This window comes from Ranitomeya imitator, chromosome 5, assembly GCF_032444005.1.
Source record: "Ranitomeya imitator isolate aRanImi1 chromosome 5, aRanImi1.pri, whole genome shotgun sequence".
Lineage (NCBI taxonomy): Eukaryota > Metazoa > Chordata > Amphibia > Anura > Dendrobatidae > Ranitomeya > Ranitomeya imitator.
The window spans coordinates 440,277,309-440,300,067 of NC_091286.1; the positions used below are offsets into that span (position 1 = coordinate 440,277,309).

The 22,759-nt window shown below is 41.1% G+C and overlaps 1 protein-coding gene across 3 annotated transcripts in view; it reads right to left on the reverse strand.

Annotated features, from left to right (window-relative positions):
- Window positions 1-13,802: 13,802 nt before the first annotated feature.
- The window catches only part of LOC138638123 (probable cation-transporting ATPase 13A5), a 553,152-nt gene continuing 544,195 nt past the window's right edge, over window positions 13,803-22,759 (reverse strand). Inside the window, exons 29-30 of one of the 3 annotated variants that reach the window (XM_069727147.1) lie at window positions 18,512-18,592; window positions 13,803-14,471 (exon numbers count right to left, since the gene is read on the reverse strand). In XM_069727147.1, the coding sequence (XP_069583248.1) occupies window positions 14,223-14,471; window positions 18,512-18,592 (330 nt within the window). In that variant the 3' untranslated portion in view covers window positions 13,803-14,222. Of the gene's footprint in view, window positions 14,472-18,511; window positions 18,593-19,053; window positions 19,159-22,759 lie in introns of those variants that run through there. The other 2 variants (XM_069727148.1, XM_069727150.1) reach the window with 2 other exon arrangements.

Sequence of the window (22,759 nt, forward strand, 5' to 3'; positions counted from 1 at the left end):
CAATGATTGATGGAGTTATTTTCTCTGGTAGATTTTGGAACCCAAATCAAGGAAAAAAAATATAGGCTTTCTATGGACCACAATTGGAGAGAGAGAGAGAGAGAGAGAGAGAGAGAGAGAGATGGCACACCCAGGAGTCAAGACTGGCACACAAGCAGAAAGGCCAATATTAATCTCCCACTGTTTTTTTTGGTTGTTTTTTTTTTTTTTTTTTCAGGGAGACTTTAGAAAAAAAAATAATAAAAAAAATATGATTTTATCAGGAAGAATTTAGAAACCAAATAAAATAAAATGATTTTTTCAGGGAGAATTTAGAAAACAAATAAAACCAAAAATAGGCGTTCTATGGCCCACTGACTAAGAGAGAGAGAGAGAGATGGAACGCTTAGTACTGGCACACAAGCCCAAAGGGCAATATTAATCTCCCTTTTTTTTTCCAGGGAGAATTTCTAAAACCCCCCCAAAAAAAAAAATAGGCTTTCTATGGCCCACTATTTGTGAGAGAGATGGGACGCTCAGGACTGGCACAGATGGCACGCTCAGGACTGGCACAGAAGCCCAGAGGCCAATATTAATCTCCCTTTTTTTCTGGGAGAATTTATAAAACCAAAAAAATATTTAAATAGGCTTTCTATGGCCCACTATTTGTGAGAGAGATGGCACGCTCAGGACTTGCACAGATGGCACGCTCACAACTGGCACACAAGCCCAGAGGCCAATATTAATCTCCCTTTTTTCAGGGAAAATTTATAAAACCAAAAAAAAAATTAAATAGGCTTTCTATGGCCCACTATTTGTGAGAGAGATGGCACGCTCAGGACTGGCACAGATGGCACGCTCACAACTGGCACACAAGCCCAGAGGCCAATATTAATCTCCCTTTTTTCAGGGAAAATTTATAAAACCAAAAAAAAAATTAAATAGGCTTTCTATGGCCCACTATTTGTGAGAGAGATGGCATGCTCAGGACTGGCACAGATGGCACGCTCACAACTGGCACACAAGCCCAGAGGCCAATATTAATCTCCCTTTTTTCAGGGAAAATTTATAAAACCAAAAAAAAAATTAAATAGGCTTTCTATGGCCCACTATTTGTGAGAGAGATGGGACGCTCAGGACTGGCACAGATGGCACGCTCAGGACTGGCACAGAAGCCCAGAGGCCAATATTAATCTCCCTTTTTTTCTGGGAGAATTTATAAAACCAAAAAAATATTTAAATAGGCTTTCTATGGCCCACTATTTGTGAGAGAGATGGCACGCTCAGGACTGGCACAGATGGCACGCTCACAACTGGCACACAAGCCCAGAGGCCAATATTAATCTCCCTTTTTTCAGGGAAAATTTATAAAACCAAAAAAAAAATTAAATAGGCTTTCTATGGCCCACTATTTGTGAGAGAGATGGCACGCTCAGGACTGGCACAGATGGCACGCTCACAACTGGCACACAAGCCCAGAGGCCAATATTAATCTCCCTTTTTTCAGGGAAAATTTATAAAACCAAAAAAAAAATTAAATAGGCTTTCTATGGCCCACTATTTGTGAGAGAGATGGGACGCTCAGGACTGGCACAGATGGCACGCTCAGGACTGGCACAGAAGCCCAGAGGCCAATATTAATCTCCCTTTTTTTCTGGGAGAATTTATAAAACCAAAAAAATATTTAAATAGGCTTTCTATGGCCCACTATTTGTGAGAGAGATGGCACGCTCAGGACTGGCACAGATGGCACGCTCACAACTGGCACACAAGCCCAGAGGCCAATATTAATCTCCCTTTTTTCAGGGAAAATTTATAAAACCCAAAAAAAAATAAAATAGGCTTTCTATGGCCCACTATTTGTGAGAGAGATGGCACACTCAGGACTGGCACACAAGCCCAAAGGCCAATATTAATCTCCCACTGTATTTTTATCAGGGAGAATTTATACACCCCACAAAAAAAAATACAGAAAAATGAAAAGGCTTTCTATGGCCCACTATGTGAGAGAGATGGCACACACAGGGATGGCACTCTAGCAGAAATGCCAAATTGCCAATCTTAATCTCCCACCAAAAAAAAAAAAAAAAAAAAAAAACAGGGAATGTCCTACAATTACTATCTCCCTGCCTGCAGTAATCTCAGCCAGGTATGGCAGGCAGCTACTATCTCCCTGCCTGCAGTAATCTCAGCCAGGTATGGCAGGCAGCAATAAGGAGTGGACTGATGCACAAATGAAATAAAAAGTGTGGACAAACAAAAAAGATAGCTGTGCAGAAAGGAAGGAACAAGAGGATTTGTGCTTTGAAAAAAGCAGTTGGTTTGCACAGCGGCGTACACACAGCAATGCAGCTATCAGGGAGCCTTCTAGGGCAGCCCAATGAGCTACAGCGCTGAGGGGAAAAAAAAAAAAAAAAAACTTCCACTGTCCCTGCACACCGAGGGTGGTGTTGGACAGTGCAAATCGCTGCAGCACAAGCGGTTTTGTGGTTAATGGACCCTGCCTAACGCTATCCCTGCTTCTGACAAAGCGGCAGCAACCTCTCCCTAAGCTCAGATCAGCAGCAGTAAGATGGCGGTCGGCGGGAACGCCTCTTTATAGCCCCTGTGACGTTGCAGACAGCAAGCCAATCACTGCAATGCCCTTCTCTAAGATGGTGGGGACCAGGACCTATGTCATCACGCTGCCCACACTCTGCGTTTACCTTCATTGGCTGAGAAATGGCGCTTTTCGCGTCATTGAAACGCGACTTTGGCGCGAAAGTCGCGTACCGCATGGCCGACCCCGCACAGGGGTCGGATCGGGTTTCATGAAACCCCGACTTAGCCAAAAGTCGGCGACTTTTGAAAATGTTCGACCCGTTTCGCTCAACCCTACTCGTTAGATGTTTTGAATCTCTCTTCTACCATTTTCACAGATACTGAAATTATACTTTTATCTCATGGGTTGAACTTTGCACCTACAAATACTGGACTGGACATTTTTTCAATATTAAAAGACATAAACAAGTTTGTACATGACCTAAATGTCAAAAAGCATTTTTTTGAAGAATCTAAAGAAATGGCAACTTCTATTTTCTCTCCTAACAATTCCTAAAATTTTTTGGAACAGAATGCGCTCATAACCCTCATGGATCTGGATACTGAGGATCCTCAAACAAAAGACATTAATACTATTTTGTCTTTAGAACAAAAAATCCCTCTTTTTAGCTGATCCACACCAGGACAGAGGCTATGGATCGCTTTCAAGAAACGGTTGAAAAAGAAATTCGCAACCTTGTATTAGAATTGCCTTCTCGTCCTGTCAAATCTAATTTATCTAAAACAGAACACGTGTAACAGCCCTGCCAGCATCACTGCATGGCCTTCCATTCCCCCCCCTGCCTGTTACATCAACTCACTCACCCAGTGCCATGCTATGAGATCTGTCTGCTGCCGGCTCCATGCCATGTGCTCCATGGCCGCTTGCTCTGTGTACTCTTCCTGGCTGTGTGCATAGGGGGCAGCGCCAGCAACTCCGGATTCTTATTGAGACTGTGTGCACCTCCCTAAGGTGTCCCTGGCCAATAGCCTAGTGGCCTCTGATACTTAAGGCATCCTCACCCATTGGAGGAAGCCTGAGCAAACTATTTCCCTCAGTTAGCATTTGCTACTGAGCTTCCAGGTTGTGCCTGTTTCCTATCTCTGAGGGCTGCAATACGCAGGCCTTTATCTGTGTTCTGTTTGTGTCTCTGTATATACCACCCAGTGGGGCATTGCACCCTGGTCTGAATCTGTGTTCTGTTACTTCTATGTCTGAACTCTGGTCTATGTCCATATCTGTTCCTTCTTTGTTTACCATTCTCACTCTGCTGTGTTTACCTCTGCGTTACCTCTCTGCTCTGCTTGGCACTACCTGTGGCTCTGTGCTTCTCTGCTTAGTTCTGCCACAACCTGTGGTTCTGTGCCTCTAGCTTTGCTCGTCACAACCTGTGGTTCTGCATCCACTGGCTCTTGGCTTTGCCTCCTGCGGTTCTGGCTTTTGGCGTTGTCTCTTGTGGTTCGCTCTTGGCTCCACCTCCAGCATGTCCGCTCTTGGCTCCACCTTGAGCGGCTTCATTCTTGGCTTCGCCCTATCGGCTCCATCCTTGGCTCTGCCTCCTCCTCTGCCTTCTCCTTCCCTGCTCTTAGCTCTGCCTTCTTCTTCCCTGCTCTTAGCTCTGTCTTCTTCTTCTCTGCCCTTAGCTCTGCCTTGTCCTTCTCTGCTCTTAGCTCTGCCTTCTCCTTCTCTGCTCTTACTCCACCTCCTGTGGTTCTGCTTTGCATCCGCTCTTGCTCTACCTCTGTTCAGCAACTTGCCGTACAGTTCTCTACCTGTTTCTTTATATTCTCCAGTCTGAACAGGTTCCTACCTGTTTCCATATATTCTTCAGTCTGAACAGGTTCTTACCTCTTTCCATACACCCACCTGTATACCTGTTCCTACTAGAGTATCAGCCCTGTCTGCCAGAGTGCCAGCCGTGCCGTCTGCTTGCCTGTATCTCCGTCAAGCCTGTCTGCCCATCAGGGCCTCTGCCATACCCGTCCATCAGCCAGTGTCACAGCCGTGCCTGCCTGTGTCTTGTCACCGGTGGGATCAGCATCCACAGTCAGACTCCACCCTGGAGTGGTACCTGGTAGCTTCCTATTGCACAAGTCTGACCTCACCATCAGAGGCTCCAGCGATCACATAGGAAGCTAATTAGTTACGCCCCTTCCAGGGAAGTTTGGTCTGTGGTCCAGTCAGTGGGGCCACACCCCCAGACGCCCCAGGACTTACATTCTATGGGATAGTGGGGAAGAGGCAGAAGGTACGGGGGAGGCGGCGGCTCTGGCGATGGAGGGGCGGCGGCTCTAGCGGTGGTGAGGCGGCGGCTCTGGAGATGGTGGAGCGGCGGCTCTGGCGATGGTGAGGCGGCGGCTCTGGAGATGGCGAGGCGGCAGCTCTGGCGATGGCGAGGTGGCGGCTCTGGCGATGGCGAGGTGGCAGAATGGTTATTGTAGGCTTTATGCTTTCATGAAGAGATGGGTTTTCAGGTTCCACCTGAAGGAGCCGAGGGTGGTGGATAGTCGGACGTGTTGAGGCATGGAATTTCAGAGGATGGCGGATGTTCGGGAGAAATCTTAGAGGCGGTTGTGTGAGGAATGAATAAGTGTGGAGGAGAGTAGGAGGTCTTGGGAGGATTGGAGATTACGTGAGGGAAGATATTGGGAGATTAGTTCAGAGATATAGGGAGGGGACAGGTTGTGGATGGCTTTTAAGATCAGTGTTAGTAGTTTGAACTGGATTCATTGGGGAATTGGGAGCCAGTGGAGGGATTTGCAGAGGGGACAAGCAGTAGCGAGGAGAGAGGTGGATTAGCCAGGCAGCAGAGTTGAGGACAGACTGCAGTGGTGCAAGAGAGTTAGTGGGGAGGCCACAGAGGAGGGTGTTGCAGTAGTCGAGGTGGGAGATGATGAGGGCATGCACAAGAGTTTTGGTAAATTGTGGGCTGAGGAAGGAACGGATTCTGACAATATTTTTGAGCTGGAGGCGACAGGAGGTGGCAAGAGTTTGGACGTGCAGTTTGAAGGACAGGGCAGAGTCGAGATTTACCCCGAGGCACCGGATTTCAGGTTCGGGAGAGAGCGTGATGCCGTTTACCATAATAGATAAGTCAGGTAGGGGGATTACTTGAGATGGGGTAAAGATGATGAGTTCGGTTTTGTCTACATTGAGTTTTAGGAAGCGAGAGGTGAAGAAGGAGGATATGGCTGACAGACACTTCGGGATTCTGGACAGCAGAGAGGTGACATCTGGGCCAGAGAGGTAGATCTGAGTGTCGTCCTATAATAACCCCTTTAATTTGAAATTCCCCTATTCTTGGAATAAAGAACATATTAATTTTCTAGATTTATGTCTTCAGGGCACCCCATGTGAAATTATTGGGAGTCACACATATCGCAAAGAAACCACAGGGAATACCATTTTACATGCCGAGAGCTTTCACCCACCTCATACTATTCATTCCATTCCCGTCGGATAAGCTCTTAGAGCAAGAAGAAATTGTGATAATTATCCTTCAACCGTGAAAAATCCATCATTAAAAAAGTCTCACTTATAGAAAATATCCTAATTGGACTATAGAGAGAGCCTTTAACATAGCTAATTCCAAACAGAGGTTAGAACTTATAGACTCGGGAACAATAGATAACCGCATTAATGTGACTGGGGAATTGATGAGAGACTCCAAAAATAATACATATTTAGAACAACCGGTTTTAGTACTCACTTATAGTACTTTTTTCAAACCTATATCTCAAATTGTCTCCCGTAACCTGAACCTTTTGAGAGACGATCAAGTTATGGACTCTATCTTAAAGAATGGTGTCAAAATAGTATCTAGGCAGGCTCCCACCCTTGGTAATGTTTTGTCTCCCAGTTTTTTGGATTCTAAAAAATTGAAAAATCCTTCAAATTGGTTATCTACTATAGGTTTTTAGATGTGGTTCGTATCCATGCAAAACATGTTCTTACACCAAAAAAAACGCAACGTTTTCTTGTTCAAAAAATCAAACCATTTTTTCTATAAAGAAGTTTCTTAATTGTAATTCAGACTATGCAGTCTATATTATTAAATGTGTTCAATGTAAATTATTTTATGCAGGTTCCACCATTAGAAAGCTTAAAGATAGATTTAGAGAACATCTTTATGATATAATACATCCAACATTCCGCCATGTTTCTAATGTGTCTAATCATTTTATAAAAAATCATAATAGACAAACTATATACCTGAAAATTTATACTATTGAACAGATTCATAAGGATTTACGTGGTGGGGACAGGGAAAGAAAATTACGAGATAAAGAAGCCTTTTGGATTTACCATTTGAATACCAAGGTTCCCTTAGGATTAAATCTCAAAAGAGAAATCATGTTACATTATTAATTGGTTATGTTCTTCTTTTATTCCCTTTTCCGCAGAATATTTTTTTTTTTCATATTTTTACAATGTTGCTTGCTTCTTCACCTGAACTTTTGAAATTATTGTTATTGTTATGTTTTGTTTTTTATAGTCTTGTGTAATGTTATAGTAACATAGTAACATAGTAACATAGTTAGTAAGGCCGAAAAAAGACATTTGTCCATCCAGTTCAGCCTATATTCCATCATAATAAATACCCAGATCTACGTCCTTCTACAGAACCTAATAATTGTATGATACAATATTGTTCTGCTCCAGGAAGACATCCAGGCCTCTCTTGAACCCCTCGACTGAGTTCGCCATCACCACCTCCTCAGGCAAGCAATTCCAGATTCTCACTGCCCTAACAGTAAAGAATCCTCTTCTGTGTTGGTGGAAAAACCTTCTCTCCTCCAGACGCAAAGAATGCCCCCTTGTGCCCGTCACCTTCCTTGGTATAAACAGATCCTCAGCGAGATATTTGTATTGTCCCCTTATATACTTATACATGGTTATTAGATCGCCCCTCAGTCGTCTTTTTTCTAGACTAAATAATCCTAATTTCGCTAATCTATCTGGGTATTGTAGTTCTCCCATCCCCTTTATTAATTTTGTTGCCCTCCTTTGTACTCTCTCTAGTTCCATTATATCCTTCCTGAGCACCGGTGCCCAAAACTGGACACAGTACTCCATGTGCGGTCTAACTAGGGATTTGTACAGAGGCAAAGGCAGTTATGCCATTCATGTCTTTGTATGTCTCAGCGCACGATGACCATGTGACTATCTTTAATTGTATCCACCTGCTGAGAACGGTTTAAATGGTATTGCAGCCTTCCCACCAACACACTGAAGATGAAGAACACAGGAGCTGTTCGAAACACATTCAGTGGGTTATGGCTGTTCTCTTCCACTAATCATGTTAGTCGCTTACTAGCAGCTTTTTAATTTGTTCAAATAAAAGGTTTTGTATATTTTATTCCGGAGCTGGAGCCTTTTTCTATTTTGATCATAAATACCGTGTGTCTTATTGCTGTGCTCAGTCTTGCCATGGTGTATGACCTATGACATTAACCTATCTTCCAGAACCTCACCTTTTTTAGCAGAATTTGGACATTCTTCACTCAGGTTTAAGCCTCTGTTTTAACTAATGAGTAGCGTTGAGCGATACCGTCCGATACTTGAAAGTATCGGTATCGGATAGTATCGGCCGATACCCGAAAAGTATCGGATATCGCCGATACCGATATCCGATACCAATACAAGTCAATGGGACACCAAGTATCGGAAGGTATCCTGATGGTTCCCAGGGTCTGAAGGAGAGGAAACTCTCCTTCAGGCCAAGGGATCCATATTAAGGTGTAAAATAAAGAATTAAAATAAAAAATATTGATATATTCACCTCTCCGGCGGCCCCTGGACTTCACGCTGGTAACCGGCAGGCTGCTTTGTTTAAAATGAGCGCCTTTAGGACCTGCGAATGACGTCGCGGGTTCTGATTGGTCGCGTGCCGCCCATATGACCGCCACGCGACCAATCAGAAGCCGCGACGTCATTCGCAGGTCCTAAATTCCTAGAATTAGGAGTTTAGTGAATGAGAATGACGTCGCGTCTTCTGATTGGTCGCGTGGCGGTCACATGAGCGGCACGCGACCAATCAGAACCCGCGACGTCATTCGCAGGTCCTAAAGGCGCTCATTTTAAACAAAGAAGCCGGCCGGTTACCAGCGTGATGTCCAGGGGCCGCCGGAGAGGTGAGCATATCAATATTTTTTATTTTAATTCTTTATTTTACACATCCCTATGGATCCGATACCGATACCCGATACCACAAAAGTATCGGATCTCGGTATCGGAATTCCGATACCGCAAGTATTGGCCGATACCCGATACTTGCGGTATCGGAATGCTCAACACTACTAATGAGTGTGTTTAAACCTATGTGTGAAAATTATGATCATTACCTCCTGTTTGGCATACTCAGTTATTCAGCTATTCATATATCTGACTATACTTCTACAAAATCTGCAACTTTCTGCAAGTGAACTTAGAAGAATAAATGCAGTTTTTAAGACAAACCAAATATTCAAATCCACGTCAGTGGTTTCTATTTCTCTTTTTTAAATCCATATACTGATGAGAAAAAATGATGGCACTCACCGTTTCTAAAATACAATCACTATTGTGACGATTTAACACATTTCCGCAGGGGGGGTGTAGAACGGGAAGGAAAAAATCAGACGACGTCCGTTTCACGCTCCCTTGTGCTTATACAGGACTCGTAGAAGCGCATGGGAGCGCGAAACGGTCGTCGTCCGATTTATTTCTTCCCGTTCTACACCCCCCCCCCCACTTAAGATGTTTTAAACCATCACAATAAAGATTGGATTTTAGAAACGGTAAGTGCCACCCTTTTTCTCTTCAGTATATGGATTTATGCAATTGTTTACAGGGTTTGGCACCCGTGAATCCGAAAGGGCGGTGTATTTGATGTGGTAATCACACACAGTGGATATTTGGGCTCAGGTGTTGCAGCGGTGCAGGATTCTTTCCTCTATAGTATTATCTCTTTTTTAATTTACTTTCCCTTTTTTCATAATTGATAAAAATAAACTATGAATGCTTTTATATTTGAAAGTCTTCATACTTTGCAGCAGTCCGTTGGCATCTACCTAAAATGTTTGAATAGTACTGTATATCTGTATCAGCTCTGTATCTGTAAAAAGTCAGATCAGTTGAAACCATTGTCAATGGACAATTAGCTAATTAATGCACATTTATGTTTTTGTTTTTAACCTGCTTTATATTGATATCAACAGAGAAAAACTGGTATCTTCATTTCTTATTTTTTAAATTGTCAACATATTTCGTACCTTTTAGACACAAAATGGGTGTATGAAGCATTACTCCATATTTCAGAAACCAATCAATGCTTTAGTAAATAGCATCATTTATATTACAACATTGTGCTTACCAGTGACAGATCTCATTTTAGTAAATGACGTACAGATTTGTCTTTTGAATTTGGTGAAAAGGATTGTCCGATGCATGAAATGTTTTGTGTAAATATTTTATCTTAATCCCTAACCACTTTTGCAATTTGCTTTATTTGAAAATTCCTTACTATTCTCCCTACACAGCTAATCCCTATATCTATTTTCTTACTTTAAGGTACCTTCACACTAAACGACGCTGCAGCGATCCAGACAACGATCCGGATCGCTGCAGCGTCGCTGTTTGGTCGCTGGAGAGCTGTCACACAGACAGCTCTCCAGCGACCAACGATGCCGGTAACCAAGGTAAACATCGGGTTACTAAGCGCAGGGCCACGCTTAGTAACCCGATGTTTACCCTGGTTACCAGCGAAGACATCGCTGAATCAGTTTCACACACGCCGATTCAGCGATGTCAGCGGGAGAGCCAGCGACCAAATAAAGTTCTGGCCTTCTAGCCCCGACCAGCGATGTCACAGCAGGATTCTGATCGCTGCTGCGTGTCAAACTGAACGATATCGCTAGCCAGGACGCTGCAACGTCACGGATCGCTAGCGATATCGTTTAGCATTCACTAGGGATTCTCAGACAGGATGTCATCAGGAGGATGACCCTGCGGCCCCCCAACCCACCTGATCCAGGACATCATCAGCGGGCAGTGATGTGTCCACAACCCTCTGATGGTGTCGCAAATCAATTTCTTTTAAAAAAGAAGCAAGAAATGACTGCAGCGCTGTTCCTCAGTTTCTATCACTGTCCTGAAATGAATGGTCATCATTACTGCCTACTAATAACCGTATCGTTCCAAGGCGCAGATAGTCATCACTGCTCCCTGCTTCTTTAACTGTGATTTATTAAGGATCTTTTGCGGTGGTGAAAGAAGTGAACAAAGCGCCGCCCCAAATGGTGTCCTATTTCAGGGGTAATGATCAAACATATGAGGAAGCAGATGCAGGTCAATCAAACTGATACAGTACCATTTGAAGATCCCCAGTGGATGCTGGGACTTAAACGGAACATCACAGAAATAAAAATAAAAAAGTCATTGGGATTAGATGCATTGGGAGAACAGTAAGGCATTTTCAAATAAAGAAAACTCCAAAAGAGGGTAGGATATTTTTTTTATATAGGACAACAATTTTAAGGACTTCAATTTCTCATTAAATAAATGCAGTAGTTCAACAAGGTAGCAAAACGCTTGACAGGCTGCAATCCAAATCATAACCACTGGGTGGCCTCACATAGCCACTAATAGGATAAGCATAGTGTGATGTCTGTACTACTGTATATGAGGTTAACAATGTCATTTTTTGTTTGTTTGGTTGTTTTGTGAGAACATTCTTGGACCTGTTGAACCAAAAGGAACAATAAGGAAGAATATCGTGTTCTTTTTCAGGCCAACAGAGCTATCAGTGCCATCGGCTGCTGGAGCTTTCTCACTTCTTCAAAATAAATCAAGACGAGGACAATATTGACATAGAATAAATAAACTGAAACTTAGCACAATAAAAACATAGAACAAAGCTCTTTTAATTGATCAAGATTTTTTAAGAACATCCTTACGGCTCATGCTTCTGTACACCTGTGAAGCACAAGAAAAACTTATGTTTGTAATTTAATATATGCATTATAGTAACATTGGCTCCGATCAATTACTAAATATTATAATTACTCGATAATGGCGATGCCTCTCACCAATCATCATCCCAAGCAAAGTTAAGAATATTTTCCCCTTTAATCCAACCTTCATTATGACTTTTAGAAGAAAAAAACAGTATAAAGTTGACACTAATTGAAATATTTCACAAAATGTCAGTTTATTTGGAGAGAAAGACACTATGAAGAGTCTCTTCAATCTATCTTCATCCTTTCCCTTTTTTACATGTAGTGCCCATTGATGCAACACGTATTCATAAGCACTTTCCTCTAGCAGTAACATCTAATAATCACCTAATCATCTCATCATCTAATCATGGTCTTTAAAAGGTCAAAACACTTTACACGTGGATGTATATTTTTGTAAATAATACACTTAGGCTACATGGACTAGATTGCAATATTACAGAATAGATTGAACACAATGCTAGGAATGCGAGAAAAATGAGCAATGCTAAGAGCGTGAGAAAATTGCACAGCATTGGTCATTCTTCTCAATACATTTCTGATCATAAAGCTCTTGTGATTACTCCCTTCCCAACATAGTGATTTTCCATTTTTGCATTTTTGCTTTTTTCCTCCCCTTTTACTAAGAGTCATGTTTTTTTTATTTCTCCATCCACATAGTCATATGAGGGCTTAGATTTTTTGCCAAATGTTATGTGATTTTGAATAGCATCATTCATTTTACCATTCAATGTAATGGAACACAAGAAAAATTACAAGTCAAGTGAGGTGAAATTCTACACACACAAAAAAAACAATTACACAATTATTTTATACGTTGTTTATTTACATCAGTCATTGTGTTGCCTTGTAAGGTCTGTAAAATTTTCATTTTTGGTCAATGGGCTTGCTTTTTGCACCGTGACCTGATGTTTTTTTTTATACCATTTTGAGGTGAATAGATTTTGATTTTCTCTTTTTGCATTTTTTGCTGCTTTTCAGAATCCAAAAAAATGCTATTATGGAATTTTTTTTTTTTTATCATACCATTTACTAATTTGGATATATTATTTTATATCTAGATAGACTTTTATGGAAGATTTTAAATGGAGAAGAAAATCGGTGACATGTCCAATTGTGACCCAAGTGTTGGATCAAAATCAGTAATGCCAGTCTATGGCTCCACTGAAAACATCGCCTACACTCAGATGACATCCGATCCGATTTTCACAGACTGACAGAATTGAGAAGGTGGGAAAAAATCTTTTTTCATCTCTCCACCACCAAGAAAAAATTATCCCACTCTGATCAAACTCTAATCAGAGTCTGATCAGCAGAATAGAACCATCTGAGAAAAACGGTTGTGGGCCCCTGGCCTTGTAAGGGAGAAAAGGATGGTTTATCTCTTGGCAGAACAAAGGATCAGAATGATTAAACCCAACAATGTCTGATATTAATTCAGGACTGGCCCTACTAGTGTGTGCCATTTACCACAAAACAGATAAGCTTGCTCTACCATAATGAAGTCTGAAACATGTTAGCACTACAATTAAGAGGGGTGCAGGATCTTTAGTGACATTGTAGTCACATCATAATGGTTCAGCACTGACCCAAGTGAAAAAATGTCAATCTGTGTCTGGAGATTTGAAAAACATTGACGCAATTGCAGAACCAATGCACTAGTGAATCCCACAATGGTTTTCCTTGCTGCAGCAAACACATGCCTGTCTATTTGACCACTGTAGCCAATCACTGGCCTGTGTGTGCATAGTGTATGTAGCAGGTGTGGTGTATGCTGTGTGCATAGTGCATGTATAATGTATGCCATGTATGTTGTCTATTGTTTTCGTAGATGTGTGTACAATGTATGTGAGAGATCATAGTATCTAGTTTCAGCCCACTAGCTCATAGACAACTGAAAATTACAGATGGAGCATGAACATGTAGGGAAGACTGATGAAAAATACTGCTGGTAAGAGGAACTGTTATCTGTCTTGACGTGTGTTTTAGTAATTCACCTCATTTTCCACAATACAAGTCTGAAGGCTCATTTCTTAGATCTATGTAATGTTGAGCTCCTTTGTTAGTCCTACTAAACATTTATGAAGAAATTGACAGCTAAAGTGGTGGAAATAAGTATTTGATCCCTTGTTGATTTTGTAAGTTTGCCCACTGACAAGAACATGATCAGGCTATAATTTTAAGGATAGGTTAATTTTAACATTGAGAGATAGAATATCAAAAATAAAATTCAGAAAATCATATCGTACATATGATATAAATTTATTTGCATTTTGCAGTGAGAAATAAGTATTTGATCCCCAACCAACCATTAAGAGTTCTGGCTCCTACAGACCAGTTAGACGCTCTTTTGCCAGTGTGTTCTTTCATTGTCTCACACTGTCCAATCAGAGCTTACACTATCAAACTTTGTGGAGACACGCCCTTTTGACAACGGGAATGGTGTCTCCTAGTTGTCAATGAATCCATTAATTTTTGAAAGGAAATATTAGAAGAATGGCACAAACCAGTGTTCGAAAAAAAGATACTTCAAGCTAGTCTTTGGAAAAACAGCCATATCGGGAAAGCCGACAAGTCTTTTCTCACCCTCTTTGTATATGTGCAAACAGTTCCAAATGCAGACAGATTTTTGGCATTGCTTCTGCTCTGTGCAGTGTAGCCATTGATTATGGTCGATGCTCAGTTCCATTGTAAAGGGTTTTCTCCGTTTCGCGAACAAACATTGGGTTGTCATATACACATTTCTGTACGTCATTTCCAAGTTCTGATTGGTTAGAGTAGTAAGTTTGGCTTATTGGGGGCCACATTGGGTCATCACACAGAGCTCTTTCTAATACTCTATATTGACTCCTTGATCGGTAGTTAAAACATGATTTTATCATTAGCCACAGTCTTCGGTTTTCGATAAATCCTTCCTGTAAGATAGTGAAATATATTATTGTTACTGCTTGACTAGCAATCCATAGATAGTCTCTATATGTGCACAGATATGTAAAAATACATTTATCCCTGTGTGTGTTTGACAAGGCTGCAACTATCTAAATACAGATTTATCCAATTCCTAGTCCACTTTATAGGGAAGTATAAATCCAACTTCAGTTTGCTCCCCCTAGTGATAACATTGTGGTGCACATACTTAGCTATGTGCGCTGTATAAAGGGAACAATCTTTGTATCATAGGTAGTTGAGAACCATGTCACAAAATAGTATTACATTTATCTATTTGGCTCAGGTTATACATTTGAAAAAAATATAATGAAAATTACTCTTTTCCCTATTGCCTGCTATCAATTTAAGGTGCAATTTTCAGTTGTTTAATGTTTTCCATGGACATTGTTCATTTTAATGGAATTTGAATTAATATTTATTTTATTTATTGGATGGAATTGCTGCTTTCCCTCTCGTTCTATCATGTGCTACTTCGCCGGTTGGATCTAGCACTCACTTGTCACAAGTTTCCCAGCTCTCCGCACAACCAGAAAACATGGTGAGCTCTCTCTTGCACCTACAATTTTATTTTGCTTAAATGCATATATTTTGACAAAAAAATATATTTGCAAAAGGATTTTTGACTTCTATGGTTTCTAATTATAACGACAACATACATAGCAAACTGTGGAATGCAATAACACTACCTCTATCAGAGTTCAAACAAAGGGTTTGCAACCCTTACATTCCTTCTCCTAAGCTATCTTAGAAGATAATATCTGCCCACATCAAAGTTCCAGTTTGATGCGGTTATAGATCAATTTAAAATTAAAAAATCTAAAATCAATAACCAATGGCACTAGCGTGACTGGGGTCCGTGCTGCAAATATTGAGACAATACCACCCTTTTGTCATAGTATGTCTAGACGAATGAAAAAGATATATATTTGTGCTCGGCTATGCCCTTAGTAATATCCAAACTTGAATGGAAGACACAAACATGGTCAGTGAACCTTGACAGCCATTAATGGTAGTGTGGCAATGAGCCAGCAATAGACGCTGTATCATGTGTTAAGTACTGATGGCTCAGCCGGGCACTAGACAGCAATCATCCTCCTTACGCAAGCAGTCATACACAAGGGAGGGTGATGATTAATGAGCGACTTTCACATATCAACACACACACATTTTCAAGCATACACTAGCGCATGGCCGAGCGGTCCATAACCCTTCCAATCCACCAAATAAAATTTTTTACCACGTACCACCTTCCACCCTAAGATAGCATTTACCTCGTAATCGTCTGTAGACGAACCCGATGTCCCGGCAGATGACTCGGAAAACCGAGACATGTGTACGGGCTTTAAAAGGGACACATGAAACGTGTCGGTGATACCTATGCGTGGAGGAAAGGCCAGAAGGTAGACCACAGGGTTAACCTGTTCCAGGACCTGGAAGGGACCCAAGTAGCGAGGTGCAAACTTAGTGGACTCAACTCGCAACCTGATGTTACAGGCAGAGAGCCACACTAAATCGCCAGGAGCAAAGGTCAGAGCGGGGCACCGATGTGCATCGGCGGAGGACCTCATTCTCTCCTTGGAGGCCCAGATGGCATCCTGAGTGCGGTCCCAAATGTCCTGTGCCTCCACTGCCCAGTCTGCTACCCTGGAGTCAGCGGAAGACACGGGAATAGGCACAGGAACCCGCGGATGCTGACCATAGTTAAGGAGGAATGGGACCTGCCAAGTGGCTACGGCATTGTTCAGTTCAAACTCTGCCCACAGAAGCAAGGATGCCCAGTCATCCTGCCTGGCTGAAACAAAATGTTGCAGATATGTGACCAAGGTCTGGTTGGCCCTCAGGAAAAAACCTACTGTTAGTAAAGTCGGTATTATATGCCGGTATAAATGAACTCTGCTACTTCACAGAGTCCATTAGCAAACAAAACGCTGTGCCCTGTTAAGTTCACAGAGGAACACAGCTACTTATTAGAGCCGATAGTGATCATGCAGTCAATAGCAAACACGCAGCTCCTCTCCGGTGGAGACGGAATTCTAATGGCTATACGCCAGCCCTGAATCCACACACACAAAATTCCTTGCCGGAGGTGCCAGCATTCTAGGGGCTTATTTCAGCCAAACCCTGACCGCATACAAACATGACCACACTGGCGCTGCGCTCATACATAAATTGACACTAGCGCATGGCCATGCAAACATTTTATAGTTGCAGCACTACAGGACCTTCCTGGAGGACCAATGGGAGCTGCTACAGGGCCTGAGCGTGTGACCCCCGACCTCCAATTAGAGGTCCTCCCGTGGGCATGCTCAGTGTGTGCAAAGCAGGACTTAGTCCCAGAAAAGCCTGCTCGCCGCAGACCAGTGCAGGGTACAATAGCAGAGCCTGGAAAGGCAGCAGTAACCCTTTGCACAGTATCAGGCTGAGCAAGACGCTTGGACAGACGTCTCCATTGAGCAGACTCCACTGTGGCTGATGCAGAATGGGGACCACAGCAGACATGGTTCGAGATTCCCCCTGTGCAGAGGCGGGTACTCGACCCCTAACACTGTGATACATAGAGGCTGCAGAAGCCAAATGGTCCAAAACTTTTAATGAACCTCAATTGCAAATATTATGTTCAGCCAAAAATACATATATTTAAGTAAAATAAATGCCCCAAAGGAGTCCATATCATTTAAGCACAGGTTTCTGTATTCATTATAGCAATAAAATAAATCAATCTCAAATGTGCACATTTATCCTTTTCAAACTAATATTTATTTGCTATAACTGATTATGCTATGATAGCATATGAAGATTTATTTTGCATTTTTATTTTGTTTTATTTTTTTTTTTTTTCTCTAAGGGTGCACACATGTATTATGGATCTAAATATTCTATCTGGCATATATATGGTGTGTCACAGATACATGTAAACTGTGCTTATCCATTATAATAATTGAATTGATTTCATACAGCAAAGGACCAGTGGATGCTAAAGGAAGACAATAAAAATAGCCCATTGCTCACATTTGAGCAGTACAAAGTATAAATAAGCTTTGTTGAAATGCAGAAAAGGAATGTAAACCTGAGCAAGGATGACTGACCATTGCTACTAATGAAAAACATCTAATCTCCAGAATACTGGAAAACTAATGTCAGTTTAAACCAGCACAAATTACTACAAAACACAGTGGTGTACCCAGGCTTTGACTGGCCCTCAGAACATGAGAATCCTCTGGTGGGCCCCTGTGCACTTGGTACTAGGTACTATATTCTTGAATCACTATGTACAGACATAGGCGGCATTGTATTCATTTAACAATGTACCCAGTGCATTGTTAGTTACATTTGGGATTGGGTATAATGTCATATTTGCATGTAGCTGAAAAGTGGGCCCTGGACTTGGTTACTTGTGGCCCTTGGCACCCCAGTCCGACACTGGATATACCACTAATAGACCATGAGGCTGCTATGGGGCCCGTGAGTCTGGGGTGCCTGGTGCCAGCACCGTGCCCTGTCAGCCCAACTTTCAACGGTATCTGCATCCTGAATGCAGATACAGCTGGAAACAATAATGATTATTTATGTATCTTTTAAATGAATGAGCACTTTGTGGGGCCATCATACTATGTGAATGGTTATTTATGGGGTCATCATACTATATTAAGGACTATTAATGAGGCCATCATATTATGGGGAGGGCTATTCATGGGGCCATCGTAATATGTGGAGGACTAGTAATGGAGCAATCGTACATCATACTATGTGGAGGACTATTTATGGGTCTACCTTACTATGTGGAGGACTACTTATGGGGCCATCAGACTATGTGGAGAGGAATGGGGTTATTTATGTGGCCATCATAATATGTTGAGAACTCTTTTGCTATAGGGCCCCATGATTTCTATGTACGTCCCTGGCAACATATGTCCATTTAAGAACAACAAATAATAATAGCAATAAAAATAACAAAGAAAATTGCATAGTTGCATTGTGTTAAAATAAATAAAATAAGAAGTATTACCTCAACTAGATATGAAACCACAAATAGAGCAGCCACCATTATTATGGTATTCCTCCTCCAGTAATATGGTGTGCAGACAAGCTGAGCAGGAAAATAAACAAGACTGATATTATATGTTTCATTATTCTAGCAATTAGCACAATTGTCACTTATGTCATTTGCTGGTTTTATTAGGGTCCAACAAAAGGATTACAAAGCGGTAAAAAACAAAATAACATTTAGTCAGAAAATAGAAAATACAAACCAGAATAGCCTCTGTACAGTAAAATAAGCTGTTCTGAATCTATTGACATGTGTGTGTGTGTGTATATATATATATATATATATATATATATATATATATATATATACATATGTTTGATCAGATCCTGATCAAAAGTTCGCATACGCTGGTAATATTGGCCTGATAACATGCACAGAAGTTGACACATATTTGTGTGAATGGCTACTCAGGTAACATCCTCACCTGAATAATTCCGGAAATGCTCAGTGCTCACCGTGTACCCTGAGCACAGTGATACTCGGGCAAGTATTGAGTAGTGGCGAGCACATTCGCTCATCACCAATGAACATCTGTTCTTTTTCAGACCAGCAGAGCTATCAGTGCCATTGGGTTTGTTACCGCAGCTGCTGGAGCTTTCTCACTTCTTGGCATAATTCAAAATAAACAAGACAAGGACAATATTGATAAGGAATAAATAAACTGAAACTTAGCACAATAAAAACATAGAACAAAGCTATTTAATTGATCAATACAGAACATCCTTACGGCTCATGCTTCTGTACACCTATGACGCACAAGAAAAAATTATGTTTTTAATTTAATGCATATCGTTTCTCCTTATGGAGAGTGACATACCATCTCTGGCTTGTCAAGGTAAGGAGGCTTATTCGCCGTGCAATGCTCCTCTGGGAAATATAATACGCAAATTGCCTCTTCTGATAAAAAGGGGACTTAAACTCTATAGCGCCACCTGTTGGAAGTAGCGATCCTACAAGTCACAATCAACCCTTTAAACGAGTCGTGCAATATGACTTAGGAGAAAAGCGAATTGAGATACTGATTTGGCTTTTATCCTAAGTCATATTGCACGACTCGCTTAAAGGGTTGATTGTGACTTGTAGGGTCACTACTTCCAACAGGTGGCGCTATAGGGTCCTCTTTTTCTTAGAAGAGGCAATTTGCATATAATTTAATGCATGCATTATAGTTTGCTCATTTCTTTGCTTTTCCTGCTGATCTGTCATGTTGCTTTACATTAGTTATTTTACTTCTTGTCCAGATGTCATATGAATAAATCAAAACCTTTGAAAAAGAAACCAATCAGCCAAACAAGAATTGTCGAAATGTTAATGCTACATAGGAACAGAAAATTGCAAAAGCATGCAACATTGGCTCCGATCAATTACTGAATATTGTAAGTACTCGATAATGGCGATGCCTCTCACCAATCATCATCCCTAGCAAAGTTAAGAATATTTTCCCCTTTAATCCAACCATCATTATGATTTTTAGAAGAAAAAAAAAGTATAAAGTTGACACTAATTGAAATATTTCACAAAATGTTAGTTTCTTTGGTGAGAAAGCCACTATGAAGAGCCTCTCTAATCTATCTTCATCCTTTCCATTTTTTACATGTAATGCCCATTGATGTCAACACTTAGTCATAAGCCCTTTCCTTTAGCAATAACATCTAATAACCAATCATCTAATCATCTTCTTTAGAAGGTCAAACACTTTACACGTGGATGTATATTTATGAAAATAACACACATAGGAAGCATGGACTAGATTGCAACATTACAGAAGAAATTGTACACAATGCTAGGAATGCGAGAAAAATGAGCAATGCTCAGAGCATGAGAAAACTGCTCAATATTGGTCATTCTTCTCAATACATTTCTGACCATAAAGCTCTTGTGATTTCTCCCTTCCCAAATGTAATGTGCTGCTGCAGTGCAGTATAGTGCTACCTCCACGAGAAGGTGCTGGGAAGGGAAGAGATGTTGCACACACAGGGTAGCAACACTGAACAGCAGCACAAGTGCCACAGGTAAAAAAAGAGTAGTCAGACAACCAGAATCCCAAACTGTCAGGAGCCAAAGTACCAAAGATAACAGCAAAACACGTAGTCAGGGACAAGTAAGAAGTCAGAGCCTACCGGGAATGAGGTAACCAAAACGTGAGATGAAAGATGAAGTCAGGGAACAGGCCAGCGTCGAAGCCAGTCAAGGAGAGTGGTGTCAGAGATGGAAAACAGAGGGCGAAGTCCAGAGATCAGGTTGAGTCATACATGGGTACAGGCAGTCAGAAGCATAGCACTAAGGTTTTCAGATCAGAGGCTCAAGCCAGGAAGCATGAACTATAGCAGACACTGGCCTGCAAGCTGCAAGGGACTGAATTAGCTCAGCCAGCTTCAAAAGGAGGCAGAGGGGATTAACTCCTGCATGAGCATTCCAGAGACAAGACAGCTGAAAACAAACTCAGGACTGGATAATGACACAAAGATAGTGATTTTCCGTTTATTGCATTTTTGCTTTCTTCCTCCTCTTCTACTAAGATCATACGTTTTTTTTTATTACTCCATTCACATAGTCAAATGAGGGCTTTGATTTTTGCCAGATGTTTTGTAATCTTAAATATCACCATTCATTTTACCATTCAGTGTAATGGAACACAGGAAAAATTACAAGTCAAGTGAGGTGAAATTCTACACACAAAAAAAAACAATTACACAATTGTTTTATAGGTTGTTTATTTACAGCAGTCATTGTTTGGCTGTGTCACCATGTTTAAAGGTCTGTAACATTTTCATTTTTGGTCAATAGAGCTTTGTGAAAACATGTTTTTTGCACTGTGACTGGATGTTTTTATTGATACAATTTTGAGGTAAATACATTTTGATTTTCTCTTATTGCAATTTTTGCTGCTTTTCGGCAACCAAAAAAAAGCTATTATGGAATTTTCTTTTTTTTATCATACTATTTACTGATTTTGATATATTATTTTATATTTAGATAGACTTTTATGGAAGATATCAAATGGAGAAGAAAATCGGAGACATGTCCAATTTTGACCCAAGTTTTGGATCAAAATCAGTAATGCCAGTCTATGGGTCCATGGAAAACATTGGACAGCACTCTGATGACATCTGATCCGATTTTCACAGACTGACAGAATTGAGAAGGTGGGAAAACTTTTTTTCTCTCCACCTCCAAGAAAAAATGATCCCACAATGATCAAATTCTAATCAGAGTCTGATCAGCATAATAGAACCATTTTTCTCGGATTGAGAGAAAAATGATTGTGGGCCCCTGACCTTGTAGAGATGAAAAAGATGGCTTATTTCTTGGCAGAACAAAGGATCGGAATGAATAAATCCAACAATGCCTGTTATTCATTCAGGAATGGCCCTACTAGTGTGTGCCATTTACCACAAAACAGAGAACCTTGATCATGCACAGAAGTTGAGACAAATTTGTGTGAATCGCTACTAAAGGTAACATCCTCACCTGTGACCTTTTTGCTTGTAATCAGTGTGTGTACATAAAAGCTGAGTGAGTTTCTGGGATGAAGAAAGACCCTTGCATCTTTCATTCAGTCACTGACATTTCTGAATTGTGAATCATGGGGAAAGCAAAAGAATTGTCAATGGATCTATGGGAAAAGGTAGTTGAACTGCATAAAACAGGAAAGGGACACAAAAAGATATCCAAGGAATTGATAATTCCAGTCAGCAGCGTTCAAAATGTGATTAACAAATGGAAAATCAGTGGCTCTGTAAAAACAAAACCACGGTCAGGAAGACCAACAAAAATGTTGTCCACAACTGCCAGGAAAATTGTTCGGGATTCAAAGAAAAGCCCACAAATAACATCAACTGATACACAGGACTCTCTGAAAACTAGCAGTGTGGCTGTTTCAACATGCACAATAAGGAGGCACTTGAAAAAAAATGGGCTGCATGGTCAATTCGCCAGGAGAAAGCCATTACGGAAAACAACACATAGACAAGCCTCAAAACTTCTGAAACAATGTAATATGGAGTGATGCAACCAAAATTAAACTTTTTGGCCACAACCCAAATGTTACATTTGGAGAGAGGTCAACAAGACCTATGATGAAAGGAACAACATTCCTACTGTAAAACACGGAGGTGGATCGCTGATGTTTTGGGGATGTTTGAGCTACAAAGGCACAGGAAACTTGGCCAAAGTTGAAGGAAAGATGAATGCAGCATGTTATCA